At 36.4% G+C, this 16,490-nt stretch overlaps 1 protein-coding gene across 2 annotated transcripts in view; it reads right to left on the bottom strand.

The window, feature by feature from the left end:
- LOC144790905 (dehydrogenase/reductase SDR family member 4-like) overlaps nucleotides 1-16,490 on the bottom strand; it is a 118,010-nt gene that overhangs the window by 50,302 nt on the left and 51,218 nt on the right. For both annotated transcript variants that reach the window (XM_078665546.1, XM_078665547.1), the window contains exon 6: nucleotides 15,402-15,453. In XM_078665546.1, the coding sequence (XP_078521672.1) occupies nucleotides 15,402-15,453 (52 nt within the window). The remainder of the gene's footprint in view (nucleotides 1-15,401; nucleotides 15,454-16,490) is intronic.

The raw sequence follows: 16,490 nt of genomic DNA, 5'->3' as shown, positions 1-16,490 counted from the left end.
GTAAAAAGCTGATATTCACTATAAATATAGATTCATGTGTAAAATCATGTATTTGAAGATATGGATAAAAAGACTATGTGGGAAATACAATTCTGCTTCTAAACTTTCAGAAGATTTCATCACCCCTTCATGAACAATTTGGAGAATTGGCAAACACCCGCTTTCTCCCAGCCTAGTAACACAAAGCTCTGCATCACTGCAGCAGATTCCAGTTCTACACAGAGAAGTGCCCACAGCGATTTGTGGGACAGCAAAGCAATGTTTGATATCTCAGCAAATCTGATGGACTCTATATACGATTTTGCATGTCTCCCTTATAAAGAAATTCATCCTCTTTGGAAGAAGGTCAATAACAGGTGTCTTGGGGAAGTCATTGCGCAAATACAAGTATTCATCTTGATTCAATAATCCCACATTTCTCCAATCAAGCAAATCCAAATGATTTTGCATTTTCACTTTGCACATTGATGGAGCGAGATAGAAAACAGAAATCTGTTTAAACTTGTTAAGTCACATTTCCATAATATAAATAATATTATTAATGATTTGTGATGTGTTATACTAACACAACCTAGATTAAACTTTTCACACGGGAACATTAACATGTGTGCTCATAAACGTGCATAATCGTTGCATCTTTTGTTCGTGCAAAAATAATATATTGAATTTGTCGTTTTTGTTTTGTCATTACTAACTGCAGCAGATTTAAAAGAAGCATGTGCTTATTTTGCTTTCCTTGTTTATGTGATGTCATTTCTACTATTCTAGGTGCACATAAGGTTTCATGAATTCATGAAGACTGGTAGATATAAAATGCTGCTTTATTTGTTTGCTTTGTGCTAGGTAACATTAGACTAATTGGGAGGGTTAATCAATTAGTAAACGAAGGGTGGAAACAGAATAAATAATATTTCTTACATTAATACTTTTCTTGTGTTTGTTTTATACTAGAAAAATAAGTTGCCTGCTTTTGGGCCTAGTTTGCTCGAGTTTGCTAAAAGATGAATTTAATTCTGCAAGGAGCACGAGATGTCAATGTTGGAAAAAGTTTCCGTCAAAGTCACACTCACTGAGCTAAAGATGAAGCGTTGTCATTATTCTGTCGGACGTGGCCAAGGTCAGAAACCGGTAGAAAGAACATTTGCTAACTTGGCATCCGCGGAAGTAAAATGGAGTCAGTGAGAACTTTTGACTAAAATTGTTGCAAACCAAGGAAGCTTTGGATCACGTACAAGAAAGACAATGGTCCCAAAGAATATGACCTAATGGAAGTTTTGAAATGTGGGTGACATGTCACTTGTCACTCTTCGACCAATGAGACATCGACTTTTGCAGAAAATTTTCCTTTACTTAGATTAGCTAGCATAGAAAGGTATAAAAATCCCATGCCCTGGGGATGGGCTGGCTGCTGCTTTTTAACTTTCGGATGAGGGTGTCGTGCTGCTGGACTTTGCGTGGAACACGTAAGAATCCCCAAAGAACTTTACTTTATCTCCATTTATTTAGCTTAGCTAGGGACTTAGGATTTTAGAAATGCTAAACTTATAATTTCTTGCTTAAAACTGTAATTTTCTTATAATACTTTTCAAACATGCTTGCTAAAATTCTAATAAAATTGCATTTATAAAACTATATTTTGAAATATCTACAATTAGATAATAAAATCTTACTTTTGAAAACAAGCTGGTCTTAGTTATTCAGAAGCGTAGGTTACTATTAGCTAGATGCCATCGCCATGGTGGTCATTTAAATAGTTAGGATTTGTTCAAATAATGTCATCATTTACCGCGGTTGTATATAATTTGTATATAATTTGTAAATAAGGTGTATATAGGTTTAATTTGACCACATGATTCAGTAGGTCAGAAATATGTCATGTTTGATTAATGGGTCCATGAGTTAGAGTAATATTTTATAAAATAGGTTATAGAGTTGGGTAGCATTGCTTATGGCATATTTCCTATAGGCCGCTGGATCAATTCTTCTGGTAGCAGAAATTGATGGTTGCTAAGGGTAACCAAGGTGTTGCTAAGGGTAACCAAGGTGTTATTGGTATGTTATGGTATAGAAATAGGATCGATGTTTAACACATGTTGAGTTCGCTTTTCGTGATATTTGTGAGTTGTACCGGTACAGACTGTGTGATAAGAAGGTAGTCACACAGAACATTTGATCTGTTTCAGAATTGTGATATCGCCGTGTATCACAAGTGATATCGCCGTGTATCACGTGTTGTGGTCGTGCAACACAGTGTTGTGGTCGTGCAACACAGCGTTAGGGCTAGGTGTGAATCTTGTATAGTGAGGATTATCTAAGAAATTTGAGCAGCATGAGAATAGGGACAAAGCGCCTGTTATAAAACTCACTGTGATAAGAGTATTAGTTATATTCGAGCTTGAGTGAAGGGTAGGGTAACGTCGGTACATGATTATCTATAAACAGGAGAAAGTCCCGTAAGGGTACATGTTTTATATCTATAAACAGGTGAAAGCCCTGTACGGATAACGTCGTTATTTTGCTAACGGTGCATGATTTCTATAAACAGGTGAGAGTCCTGTACGGATTTCATGTGTGTTTGAAGTTAGAGATTTTTCCGTGTGAAAGTGCGAGTTTGTTCTGTAATTTATGTTCAAGTGGAACTTTCGAACAGTCACTTAGTTGTGCGTTCTGAGGGAAATGAGTTCATATATTACTTGTTTGAAGGGCAGAGTAAAAAGATTACTCTACTGGCAAATAAAAATTATTCTATGAGAATAGGGCCGACTATTCCGAGTTGAGAATACTTGAATGTATGTAAACTATCCTACTTAGAGAAACAGACAGATGAGTCCTTATTGTCGTTGTTAAAAATTAATTTTCACCGAAAAGTGTTCTCAAAATGGCGCTGTGAAAAGATATTGTGAAGGAGGGGTAAGCGCTAGGAGTGAGAAGCGAGAAACCGCAGCTGCTGTGTACGTCACAGAGGCGCGCTGGGATTGGGTAACATACGTCACAAGCTGTGTTCTAATTGGTTCTTGAGTCTCCGACGAACTGTAAGCTGATTGGTTCTTCAGAAAGTTTTCAATTTTATTGGTTGAGTAAAAAGTGACGTAGCTCAACTCTCATTGGTTTGTTGGTGTGTTTCGCGCACGGATTGGTTGTTTTAGCGGAACATCCCGGAAATATTTTACGAACGAAATTTTTATTGAATCTAACTCTTAAAAATGAGTTACCATTTTAAACACGTTGAGAAAAAGCCAAATTTGTTTCAGAAATTATTTTTTTTTATTTCGCCTGACAAGAAGATTGAAACGCGAGGTGGTAAATTACTTCATAAGTACAAAACACCTGCAGCGCATATGGAAGGTGAATATGGTTATCATACTATTCTGTGGTTTGATAGTTGGAAACAATACACAAAGGATGATGGTGTTTTGGCTTGGCCTGATGATGGTTCATTTAATGTAAAGGTTTTAAGGAATTTGCGAGAGAAAATGAATACTCTTAAACCCAAGCCTAGACCAACTCAATTTGAAGCTTTAGTTGAATGGGAGGATGAAATGTACCAATTACAAAGAGAAGCAAGTGGAATTAAAAGACCTCCTAAACCTCCTAGTTATAGAAGAGAAACACATGAAGACAGAATGAGAATGTGGAGACAGGGAAGCATGAGTGAGGGACTTTACTTAATTAGAGAAATGGTTTTAGGTTCTCCTGAGGGAAAAAGAACTGAAAAGAGAAATAATGCCCCTGTGGAAAGTGAATCTGAAGATGCAGTTTTAGAAGAAATCTATACTTCAGATAAAAGAAATCAGCCTTTGAGACCCCCTAGGTCGTGGTCTACTCCAATGGTTTCTACAGAAACTACACCGAGTGCACCTCCAATTAATGAAGCTCCTAAACATTATCCAAATAATTGTGAAATTGTTGAAACTCCAAGAAGACCGGAATCTGAGACAAATGCAAATGTCCATAATGAGGGTAGACATTCTTCATTAATTCCAAGAGCAAGGGAAGCTCCAAAAAATTATGTGAGAGAAGTCAGAAATGTAGAGGCTGGAGATTCTTCCGAGTATTTACGATCAAAGGAAGAATTAATTCGACAAATAACAAAAAGCATGGAAGCTGTGACAGTTCCAGTAACTATTGGTCCTGTTCAGCCTGTTTTTGAGCAAAGAGAAGTTAATAAAACAGGGTTGACTATTCCTTTGAATGCAGAAATTCAGAAGGTTGCTGAAAAATTTTACTCAGATATATCTGAAATAAACTCTTCAAGATCGAGAATGCCAGATTTAACTTTTAATGAGGATTTATCTCCAAAAACACCGATGGGTGCAGAATCTGATGCTGAGAGTCCTGAAGTCAGGGTGAACAAACCTAAACTTGATGTTGCAAAATTAAAAGCAAATATTGAGGAATTAATAATTGGTACGATTGGTCCTGACAGTTTAAATTATTATCGAGATGATGAACTACTGTTCATTTGTAAGAGTATGCAGTGGAAAACCAAAAACAAATATGATCAACTGGATGAACTGGCAGCTGAACTTGAAATTGATTTAAACAGGCAAAAGAATTTTGCAAAACATTATAGATTAGACTTTTCAGAAGGTGACATTGAAAGTTTGAACTCAATGGGAAGAATAATGCACATAAAAGATTTGATTGTTTACATTAAAAAACTAGGAGAATTGAGCAAGTGGAGAGTGAAATGGACGAAAAAGAAGGAAGATGAGAAATTGGAAAAATTGTCAAAACAATTTCCAATGAGAGAAATTGCAGGTGGAGGATATGTTCATGTCCCATGGTCAAGACAAGATATATTGCTGTTCACAAATGATTTTCCAAGACTGAGGGAGAAGCCAGTCGAGTGGTACAGACAAGTGGACAGGTTCATTAAAGTCTCAAAAGTTCTGTGGATTGATCTGGATGGATTTTTCGACATTGTTGTTCCATCAGATCTTTGGACAGAATGCAAAATAGCCATAAGTTGGCCAAAAATAGAACCTGACCGAAATAAGGAAACAGGTGCTCCAAATCCTCTTGTAATGGATTTTTATGAAAAGGTGATTTACTGGTTGAAAAACAAAATTCCACCAAAAGAGGTTGATTGGGTTAAGATAGAAAGAACAAACCAGGAAACAAAAGAATCAGTTCATTCATTTTACGAAAGGTTACTGTTGATTTTTAAACAATACAGTGGCTATGAAAAACTAGACGAGAAAGATATGAGTCATTTTGTCTACAGATTTGTTTATGGTCTGAAACCAGAAATTGCAGACATGATCAGGAATAGTATTGTCGGATGGCAAGCACTTTCTGTTGATGATATTTTGAGAAAGGCAAAATACTGCAGTGATGAGCTAGAAGTGAGACAAAAGAAGCTCAAGGAGAAAGCCATGTGGGCTCAGGTAAAGGTGGCTGAGCAACAGATTGCCAGTCTTGGTAATAAAAACACAAATTTTGTTCAAACTACAAATACGAATCAAGGGCAAGGGAAGTTTAAAGGTAATAATTTTATAAGAAAAATTAACCCAAGGATTGAAGAGATGAAACAAAAATTACCTTGTTTTAATTGTGGCGAGCTAGGACACTGGAAAGACGAATGTAAGAAACCACCTAGAAATTTAAAAAGTCCATTGTTAAATCCACAGATGCAAAATGATGTTGACCTGCAGCAACAGCTACAGATGCAACAGAATTTAAATGAACTAAACCTTCAGCAACAGTTGCAGCAACAGGTGAATCAGGTGAATAACCGTCAGAATCAATTGCCACAGCCACCGTTTCCAAATTGTGGGGGAACTCAGAAATATAATTCAGGTGTGGGATTTCAAGGAGATGAACAGGTAATAAAACCGCAAAGACAAAGAGTGCAAAATGTAGCACAACAGTTTTTATTAACAGAAGGGCAAGAAAGTGATTCTGATGATTATTATTGACGGTGCCCGAGAGAGGAGGAAGAGTGTGTTGTTGGAGCCACTCTTGAGGTTGACCAGTCTGGTCCATTTGTAAATGGGAAAGTTAATGATGTAGACATCACTTTCTAGTGGACACTGGTGCTACCCGTTCTACTGTAAGATCAGTGGAAATTGAAAACCTACCTCTCTCTGGGGATACCATCCAAGTTGTTGGAGTAAGCAATCAACAAATCAGGACTGATTTAACTGATCCAGTACCAGTTGAAATTGGAAATTTTAAAGACAAACACAGATTTGTAGTTTGTAACAGTAGTCCAGTGAATTTATTGGGCAGAGATATATTGTGCAAGATGAATTGCAGAATATATTGTTCTCCTGAAGGAGTTGAATTACAAACTATGGAGGAGGATGGCTTGTACAGGATGACAATGATGTTAATGGAATAAGAGTAAACAAAATTGTTTCCCGCGTTTGAAAAAGAAAATCTACCAGAAGAACTCAAAGAAACAGTGAAATCTGAAATTTGGGAATTGACTGGGAATGAGATGGGTCTAATGAAACATGTCGATCCAGTAAAAATTATACTAAAGCAGGGAATAGAATTTCCTAATATTCCTCAGTACAAAATGAAAGCAGAGACAATTGAAGGAGTTAAACCTGTGATTGAAAAATTCATTAAACAAGGTGTTTTAAAAGAAATTGAGAGTAGCCCTTGTAATTCACCGATTATGGGAATTAAAAAGTCTAATGGAACGTATAGAATAGTTCAAGATTTGAGAAAAATTAATCAGATTGTTGTTCCATGTTGTCCTGTGGTTCCAAACCCAGCAGTCATTTTATATCAAATTCCACATGATGCGGAATGGTATACTGTCATCGATCTTTGCAATGCATTCTTTACTGTTCCTTTACACCCAGAGAGTCAAGAAATTTTCGCTTTCAGATTCCAGAGTAGGACCCTCGCATGGTGTAGAATCCCTCAAGGCTATACAGAAAGTCCTTCTATCTTTAATGAACTGTTAAAGAGATCCTTGGAAAATTTAGATTTACCTGGCAGGTCTACGTTGGTGCAGTATATCGACGATTTGTTGATAGCTGCTAAAACCAGAGAAAATTGTGTGACAGACACAATAATTCTTTTGAATCATCTAGCAGATGAGGGACATAAAGTGTCTCCAGCAAAATTACAATTTTGCAAACAAGAAGTGAAGTATCTTGGTCATAGAATTGCAAAGGGAAAAAGACAGGTGACAGTTGAGAGAATAAAAATGATTCAAGCAATGCAACCACCAAGAACACAAAGACAGGTTAGAATGTTTTTGGGAATGGTTGGCTACTGTCGACAATGGATAAGTGGATTTTCAGTAATTGCGAAACCACTACAGAGATTGACAAAGTCTGATGTAAAAGATCCAATTATTCTAAATAAGGCTGAAATGGAATCTTTTGAAAACCTGAAAAAGAGCTTATGTCAAGCTCCTGCTTTGGGCATGCCGAATTATGAGAAAGATTTTGAACTGTATTGCAGTGAGAGAGAAGGATGTGCATTGTCTGTGTTAATTCAAAGACATGGGAATCTAAAGAAACCCATTGCATACTTTTCTGCAGTTCTTGATCCCATTGCAAAAGCATTACCAGGATGTTTGAAAGCAGTTGCAGCTACAAGTGTCAGTCTTGAACAGAGCGAGGGAATCATAATGGGATTTCCTGTGAAAGTTTTTGTGCCTCATTCGGTTGAAATATTACTGACAAGAGGTAAAACTCAGCATTTAACAAGTAGCAGATTGACTAAGTATGAGAAAATCATACTAGGAGCAGACAATGTTTCCATTTCAAGATGTTTGAATCTGAATCCTTCTACATTACTGCCTGATTCTGAAATTGTTAATGAAAGTGAAGTGGAACATGAGTGTTTGGATGTCATGGAATTTTGCACCAAACCAAGACAGGACATTAAAGATGTACCTTTGCCTGAATCAGATGTTGTCTACTTTGTAGATGGCTCCTGTCTAAGGACAGAAGGAGGAGTTTTAAAAGCATCATACTCAGTTTGTACAGTTGCAGATGTAAAAGAAGCATCATGTCTTGAAGGAATTCGTTCGGCTCAAGTGGCTGAATTAATTGCTTTGATTCGTGCTTGTGAAGTATCAAAGGACATAAGAGTTACCATCATTACTGATAGTCAGTATGGGTATGGGGTTGTACATGATTATGGACAGCTCTGGTCTCACAGAGGCTATTTGACCTCAGCAGGGTCACCAATTAAAAATGCAGTTTTCATCAAAAGATTAATTGAAGCCATACAGTTGCCGAAAGAAATTGCAATTGTGAAATGTGCTGCGCACACAAAAGGAGTAGATTATATCTCAAAAGGCAATGCCTATGCTGATGAGACAGCAAAATACTGCGCAAGAAAATGTTGTGCATACAATCGGGAAAAGAGTAAAGAAACTGATTCAAATTCATTAATGCTAACAACAGTTGTAGAGACATGGCAAGAAATCAAAGATTTACAAAATGAAGCAGATGATGAAGAAAAAGATCTATGGCTAAGAGCAGATTGTAGACCACGTGATGAGGATGGAGTATGGACCTACAAAGATGGCAGAGTAGTTTTACCAAATTGTTTAATTGCTGATATGGCCAGATTGTATCATGGCCCAGCTCACCTTGGAAGAGATTCTATGATCAGACTTTTCCGAGAGACTTGGTTCAATACAAAATTCAGAACGATTGCAGAGTCTTTTTGTCAAAGGTGTTTGTCATGCCAACAAATGAACCCAAACAGAAAATCAATTGTAGGTACAGGGGTAATTGGTCGAGAGGGTGGTCCCTTTACCAGATTACAGATGGATTTCATTGAAATGCCTTTACACAATTGTTTGAAATATGTTCTTGTGATTGTTTGTTTGTTTTCAAGATGGGTGGAAGCATTTCCTACTCGACATTGTGATTCAATTACAGTGGCAAAATTGTTACTCAGAGAAATCATCCCAAGGTACGGTTTTCCAGTCACTATTGAGAGTGATGGAGGAAGCCATTTTGATAACAAACTGATGAAACTAATATGTGAGGCATTAAGCATTGAGCAGAAAATACACTGTGCATACAGACCAGAGGCATCTGGGGTGGTTGAACAGATTAATGGGACAATTAAAAACAGGATTGGAAAAATGTGTCTTGAAACAGGTGTAAAGTGGACAGATGCTCTTCCACTTGTTTTGATGTCATTGAGAAGTACACCTGATAAAAAGACAGGTTTGAGTCCTCATGAAATACTAATGGGAAGAGTCATGAGGCAAGCTTTTGTACCTGTAGGCAAACTGTTGAGCATAAATGACAGTGCTATTTTGGATTACTGTAAAAAGTTATCTGATATAGTGACTTCTGTGTCTAATCAGGTGGGAACTGAAGCACAATCAAATGAAAAAGTTCTAACACATGATTTGAGACCTGGTGATTGGGTCAGAACAAAAGTACATCGAAGAAGAAATTGTCTAGCTCCTAGGTGGCAGAAGCCTAGACAAATAATTCTGGTCACTACAAATGCAGTGAAATGCAGAGGATTGAAAAGGTGGATACATCCTAGTCATACCATTCCAGTGCCTACTCCTGAGAGCTCTGATGTAGAAAGTGATACTACAGAAGATTCTGATTCAGAAGTAGAAGGTGAAACAAATCCAGATTCTGAAGATCGACAAAGAGGTTGACATCTGGAACATGTTCCTGTGAATGGAGAATTAACAAGAAAAGACTTGGAAATAATTGAAATAGATTCTGGAGAAGAAGAGAATCTATTAGAAGGAAAAAGGACTGAAGATTCAGTCAAGAAGATTAATGGAGTAAGTTCCATTGAGGACAGAGAGGCTGAACCAAAAGAAATTTCTGACCAGGAGAGTAGCGAAAAGCAGAAGTTAAGCTCTGAAGTAAGGAACGGAAAACCAGAATCTGGGAAGTTGGAGGTAATTGAAGAGGAGGAGGAAGACGGATTACCGAGTACCAGTGATGGGAGACAAAGCATAGTTCCTGAAGGAGTGAAACTGCCGAATAGAGAAGTTCCTGAGTCGATCATTGAAGTTTCAGATTGTGAAACTGAAGAAAGTGATGTGGATGGTGAAGATAGAAGTCCAAAGAAAAGATCTTGGAAGTCAGAGACAAGTGCTTCAGAACCGAAAAGAAAATTCGTGAGGAAGACAGATTTCTGGCCTGGTGGAAGATTGAGAGTCAGGTTGATCAAGAAACCGAAGGAACAGGTGGAAGAAATCAGTAGTCAAAAGGGTTCTGAGAAAGAAGTTGGAGTTGGGAGAAGAATCGAAGTAGTGACAAGAAAAGGGAAAAGGATTATAAGGCCAAATCAAAAATATAAATCACCTGAGTGGACTTATCTAGTGATTCCACCTGTCATTGACATTTACGATAGTAGTCAAGAAGAAGAAGAAATTGAAGAAATTAGTGACAATGATTGAAGTACAAAATTTTTAAAATTGGATTTTTGGGTTTTTAAATTTTGGCAAAAGGCTGAAGAAATCTTGTTAGGTGACACAAGGTCGAAGAAAAGTTGTTTTAGTTGAAGAAAACTTGCTTGTGACATAAGGTCGAAGAAATACTGTTAGGGTTTTTGGAAAAAAAAAAAGAAAAAAAATATATATATTTTAAAAGGGGGTGTAAATAATTAATAATTAATCATTTTAAAATAGTTTTAAATTTTTTCTTTTTAAGGCAAAACTAATCAAAGATGCCTTACGTCAGGGAACAGAGTACTTCAAGATGTTCCATTTTTAAGAGATGCTGTAAGATGACTCTGGTGTGTCTGCTCATTTTAATTCTGCTCTGGTTAGTCTTAGCTGTTATTATTCCATTTGAAATTAACAAAGATTCTCACAAAGTTAACATGACAAGCAAAGCTTCAGTTAGTCAAAACAAGCATAGTGCAACAGGAAAAGTTATTGATCATCAACCTAACATTCATCAAGATAAATCTATTAGTGACTTTTCAAGCAATAAATTCACAGAGCTTTTGAGTGAATATGTCAAGGTAATGGATGCAAAAGATTGCTATGTGTGTGTTAAATTACCTGCTTCTGTTTCTGAGGGAGTAACATACAATATGCTTCCTCTTACATATGGTGTGACATGCAGTGTGTTAGCTAGCTTGTTCTATCAAACTGGACGCTTAGAATACTATTATTCAGATTTTGATGAGATTTTCAAAAATTAAAAAATTGAGGGTGCTTTGAATAAGCATAAGAAAGCCAAACAGATGAGGGAATTTTTCCTTGTTACTAATGAACTCACCTATGAATATGCTTACAAGAATAATCTAACCTGCAAACTAAGTACTGAAGGAAAGAAGTTTTTGAATCTGGTTGAAGAAAGAAGGGCAATTTACAAGAGAAATGAAATAGCCAAGCAGACTAAGTCCAGGTTCTGGCAGAAAGAGGATGAGAAGCTAAATGGCAAAATGCTTGATAATGTTGCAATTCACATAGACAAACCAATTAGTGGTAAGCTTTGCATTAGGAGAGACAATACACTTTTTGATAACTACTTTGTGGGTGCAAGTAATTGTGAAGATACATATCAGATCATGGGAGGTTGGGGATTCAAAGGTGGAAAAGATCCAATTTTTCCTGGGATTTATTTTGTTTGTGGTGACAAGGCTTACTACAACCTTCCTGATCATTGGTATGGAACTTGTTATGTTGGGATTGTTTTTCCTAAAATATTTCATGTTGACAGAGATTCGGAAGGATTGTTCAAAATTCACAATTATGTAAATAGGGTTAAAAGAGAAACTTTCACTGAGGTTTTGGGAGATATTTTCAAGCAGTGATACCTTTAGTAGGTATAACCCTGAACTCAGGAAGAATTAGAAAATTGTCAACAATTGTTGACAGATTGTCAACAGATACAGCTGATGGTTTCCAATTAGTGAATGTTGAGGTCATTGCAATCAGTTCTATGGTAATTCAAGATCGCCTTGCTTTAGACATTCTCCTAGCTAAAGAGGGAGGAGTCTGCGGTATTTTACATGTGCAACATTGTTGTACATATATCCCTGATGAAAGTAAGCATTAAGAATATCACAGAGATGCATTCAGAGATAATTCCATTAGAGGAAGAAGATTTTACTGAAAGACTTTCAAAAAGATTTCAATCAATTAAAAACTGGTTCCATGATATTGGAAGTTCAGTTCTTGGCAAGATTTTGGCACCTTTGATTGTGATAATATTCATTTTCATTTTGACAAAAATCGGTTGTTTGTTGCATAAGAGAAAGAAACAAATGAAGGAAAAGAGAAGAATTTATAAAATCAAAAAAGAAGAGGAAAGGGAGATTGAGTTACAAGAATTACACAGAGCTCGTTATGACAATTGTAAGGATTTTGCAGAAACAAATTTTTAGAAATACTAACATAGATGAATTTGAATCATTTTCCAAAAAGTCTAAATTTCCAAATTTTGGGTGGTGGTGTGGTGATTTGTTAATCACCAGATGAGGGAGTTGATGGAGCGAGATAGAAAACAGAAATCTGTTTAAACTCGTGAAGTCACATTTCCATAATATAAATAATATTATTAATGATTTGTGATGTATTATACTAACACAACCTAGATTAAACTTTTCACACGGGAACATTAACATGTGTGCTCATAAACGTGCATAATCGTTGCATCTTTTGTTCGTGCAAAAATAATATATTGAATTTGTCGTTTTCGTTTTGTCATTACTAACTGCAGCAGATTTAAAAGAAGCATGTGCTTATTTTGCTTTCCTTGTTTATGTGATGTCATTTCTACTATTCTAGGTGCACATAAGGTTTCATGAATTCATGAAGACTGGTAGATATAAAATGCTGCTTTATTTGTTTGCTTTGTGCTAGGTAACATTAGACTAATTGGGAGGGTTAATCAATTAGTAAATGAAGGGTGGAAACAGAATAAATAATATTTCTTACATTAATACTTTTCTTGTGTTTGTTTTATACTAGAAAAATAAGTTGCCTGCTTCTGGGCCTAGTTTGCTCGAGTTTGCTAAAAGATGAATTTAATTCTGCAAGGAGCACGAGATGTCAATGTTGGAAAAAGTTTCCGTCAAAGTCACACTCACTGAGCTAAAGATGAAGCGTTGTCATTATTCTGTCGGACGTGGCCAAGGTCAGAAACCGGTAGAAAGAACATTTGCTAACTTGGCATCCGCGGAAGTAAAATGGAGTCAGTGAGAACTTTTGACTAAAATTGTTGCAAACCAAGGAAGCTTTGGATCACGTACAAGAAAGACAATGGTCCCAAAGAATATGACCTAATGGAAGTTTTGAAATGTTGGTGACATGTCACTTGTCACTCTTCGACCAATGAGACATCGACTTTTGCAGAAAATGTTCCTTTACTTAGATTAGCTAGCATAGAAAGGTATAAAAATCCCATGCCCTGGGGATGGGCTGGCTGCTGCTTTTTAACTTTCGGATGAGGGTGTCGTGCTGCTGGACTTTGTGTGGAACACGTAAGAATCCCCAAAGAACTTTACTTTATCTCCATTTATTTAGCTTAGCTAGGGACTTAGGATTTTAGAAATGCTAAACTTATAATTTCTTGCTTAAAACTGTAATTTTCTTATAATACTTTTCAAACATGCTTGCTAAAATTCTAATAAAATTGCATTTATAAAACTATATTTTGAAATATCTACAATTAGATAATAAAATCTTACTTTTGAAAACAAGCTGGTCTTAGTTATTCAGAAGCGTAGGTTACTATTAGCTAGATGCCATCGCCATGGTGGTCATTTAAATAGTTAGGATTTGTTCAAATAATGTCATCATTTACCGCGGTTGTATATAATTTGTATATAATTTGTAAATAAGGTGTATATAGGTTTAATTTGACCACATGATTCAGTAGGTCAAAAATATGTCATGTTTGATTAATGGGTCCATGAGTTAGAGTAATATTTTATAAAATAGGTTATAGAGTTGGGTAGCATTGCTTATGGCATATTTCCTATAGGCCGCTGGATCAACATGCTCTCCAAATTATTCCTGGTATACCATTTATCATCATTTAGTTGCTTATAGGCTTCAGCAGTGTACATTTCTTGGGGCCATGGCGCTATGTTACCTCCTTTATCGACGTTGGTTATCACTATATATATAATATATATATATATTTATCAATATATACATTGTAGTTTCAATGTTTGTAGGTCATGCTAATAGTTTGTTGGGGTTGAATTGTTATAATTTTAGGTATATCTTTTTTTGAGCGGAATAGTAAAGATGTAGCTGATCTAATATATTTTTATTTAATTTAATTTTTTGGATAAAATATTTTTTAGTTTAATTGAAGTAATTGTTTTATGTAGAAAGTATTTTTTTGTATATTTATTAATGATGATTTAATTATTTCGCCAATGATATTGTAATCGATATTGTGTGAATAAATATTTTTTACATATTATATTTTTATTCAAAGGTAGCAATATTTTTGTATCCAATATTTTTGTTTTCGATACAGTTAAAAATCAATATTTTTAACAACAATATTTGGGTTCTGGATACTTGTGGTTTTACTAGTCAAGTATAGGAAGTCAGTATTTTTGTTATCTATATTCCATGTCCGATATTTTTGTGTTCCGATATTGTCTGCATCAATATTTTATCAGTGATCCGAGAGAAAGAGAAAAAGAGAGAAACACACTGATTCACAGCAGTGTCTTGTGTCTGACGGAGAAAGGTATACCAATGTAGGGTAGGTTGTAGAGGCAACACATAGTAAGTGAGCGTGAGAAGAGAGATGGTGGAGCACGGAAAGGGAAAGAGCAGCAAGCGAGGAAAAGGATATGAACATCCATGAAATTAAATCGCGAATGCTAGAAAAAAATAAAAACAAAAAAAAAGTTTTCTCTGGCACTAGCAGTGGACATGGAAAGACACCAAATCGAAAGTACAGGAAGGAAAGCAATCCAATCATGAATGAGGTGTGGATTTATCAGGTACATTATTTACTAAATATTCTGGGGCAGATTTACAAGGCCCTTGCGCCACTTTTGCGTCACTTTTAACATGAGAAAAGTGACGCAAAAGGAGCGCAAGGGGCTTGTAAATCTGCCCCTCTGAGTTTTGGGGAATAACGTGCCTTTTTGCAGCTTACTGCATTAAAATCAACAGGTGACTGTAAATACTGTAGGTTTTTCCTCTTTTAAGTTCTGGCAGGACCTGCCACAATTTAGCAAAACTTGAGGTATTTCACGCACTTGGCGTTATGAATAGCACACAGCTCACAATTTCAACCCTGGTTCAAGCAGGGGTGTACACAGGGGTCAGAAGACAATGACCCATTCGTAATCAGCTCCTGAGCATAGAATGCTGTCAGCAGCAAGACCACAAAAAGGGGGATGAAGCAAAATAGTTCCACCCACACTATAATTTGATTATTTAAAGTAAATAGTTAATTCTCTTGCCCTTCTGACCACATAGTCACCAAATAACAAAACATATTTACCTTGAAAAATGAATAGGCAGCTGCAGATGAAGTCAGTACAATGGATCCACCCCTGCAAGATAGAGAAGAATTATGTGAGTGTGTGTGTGTGTGTGTGTGTGTGTGTGTGTACGTACATGTGTGTGTGTGTGTGTACATGTGTGTGTATGTTGATGTGATTGTACTCCTGAAAATCAAGTGCAAGAATATCGTGGCACACTTATATCATGGGACAACATTTAGGGACAAAATCTCAAAATTTAAGTACAAAGTGAGAAGTATAGATTTACAATTCTTAGCTCCATATTTCTATACCTTGACGATATATACATAGTCAAGGTACATAGATGTGTAGTTAGGTATAGAAATCTACACTTAGCTTATGATATTTTTCTCCTTGATATTTTGTCCATAAAATCCTAGTACACTAGTTGTTTCTTCATTCCATTAGTGGCATCTCTAGTCATCTGTAATAAATAACGAAGCAGCTCAACTATAATTTATTACAGCTAAGTTGTGATGTCATAATGCCTCAGCTAATGTGAAAGGCACATCACAGATCATAATAACAGCTGCACTTCAAACAATAAGTATGTGAACTGACTTTTTCTTCTTACCTGTTATTAAAAAAAGAATTTTTAAAAAACGATCAGCAGAAAGAAGAAATGTATATATATTTTATGCACCCATGGGTCATTACATGAAACAGAATATCTGTATTCTTTACACATATTGCAATTTGACTTATAATAATATTCTAATATCTGCTTACTGCCCCCAAAGTCTGTTCCTGTCTGCCTTTTCATAGCGGTGTGAACCCCATGGAAAGGCAGTCAGAAAGGGACATCCTAATCCCTATAGTGGTGTCTGCACGGGCACCAGCTCCATTCTAGAGATTAGTGTCTGACCGCCACCCCGATGGGCTCATCAGCCTGTCAGAGGTGGAGGTCTTCCCCCGACGTAACCGCTCCAACTGCTGGTATTGTAATCCGACGATTGGACTGATGCATTGGATGTCGGGAAGCTGCCACTGATGGCCTGTCGGTGGCGGTAGACCCAATACCAAAATGAGGGTCCAAGTTTTTAAGTGGTTTTGAGGCATGGGTGACG

Source organism: Lissotriton helveticus, chromosome 11 (assembly GCF_964261635.1).
Source record: "Lissotriton helveticus chromosome 11, aLisHel1.1, whole genome shotgun sequence".
In the NCBI taxonomy this organism is placed as follows: Eukaryota; Metazoa; Chordata; class Amphibia; order Caudata; family Salamandridae; genus Lissotriton; species Lissotriton helveticus.
Note: the sequence above shows the minus strand (reverse complement) of the source record. Positions and strands in the feature narration are given on the sequence as shown.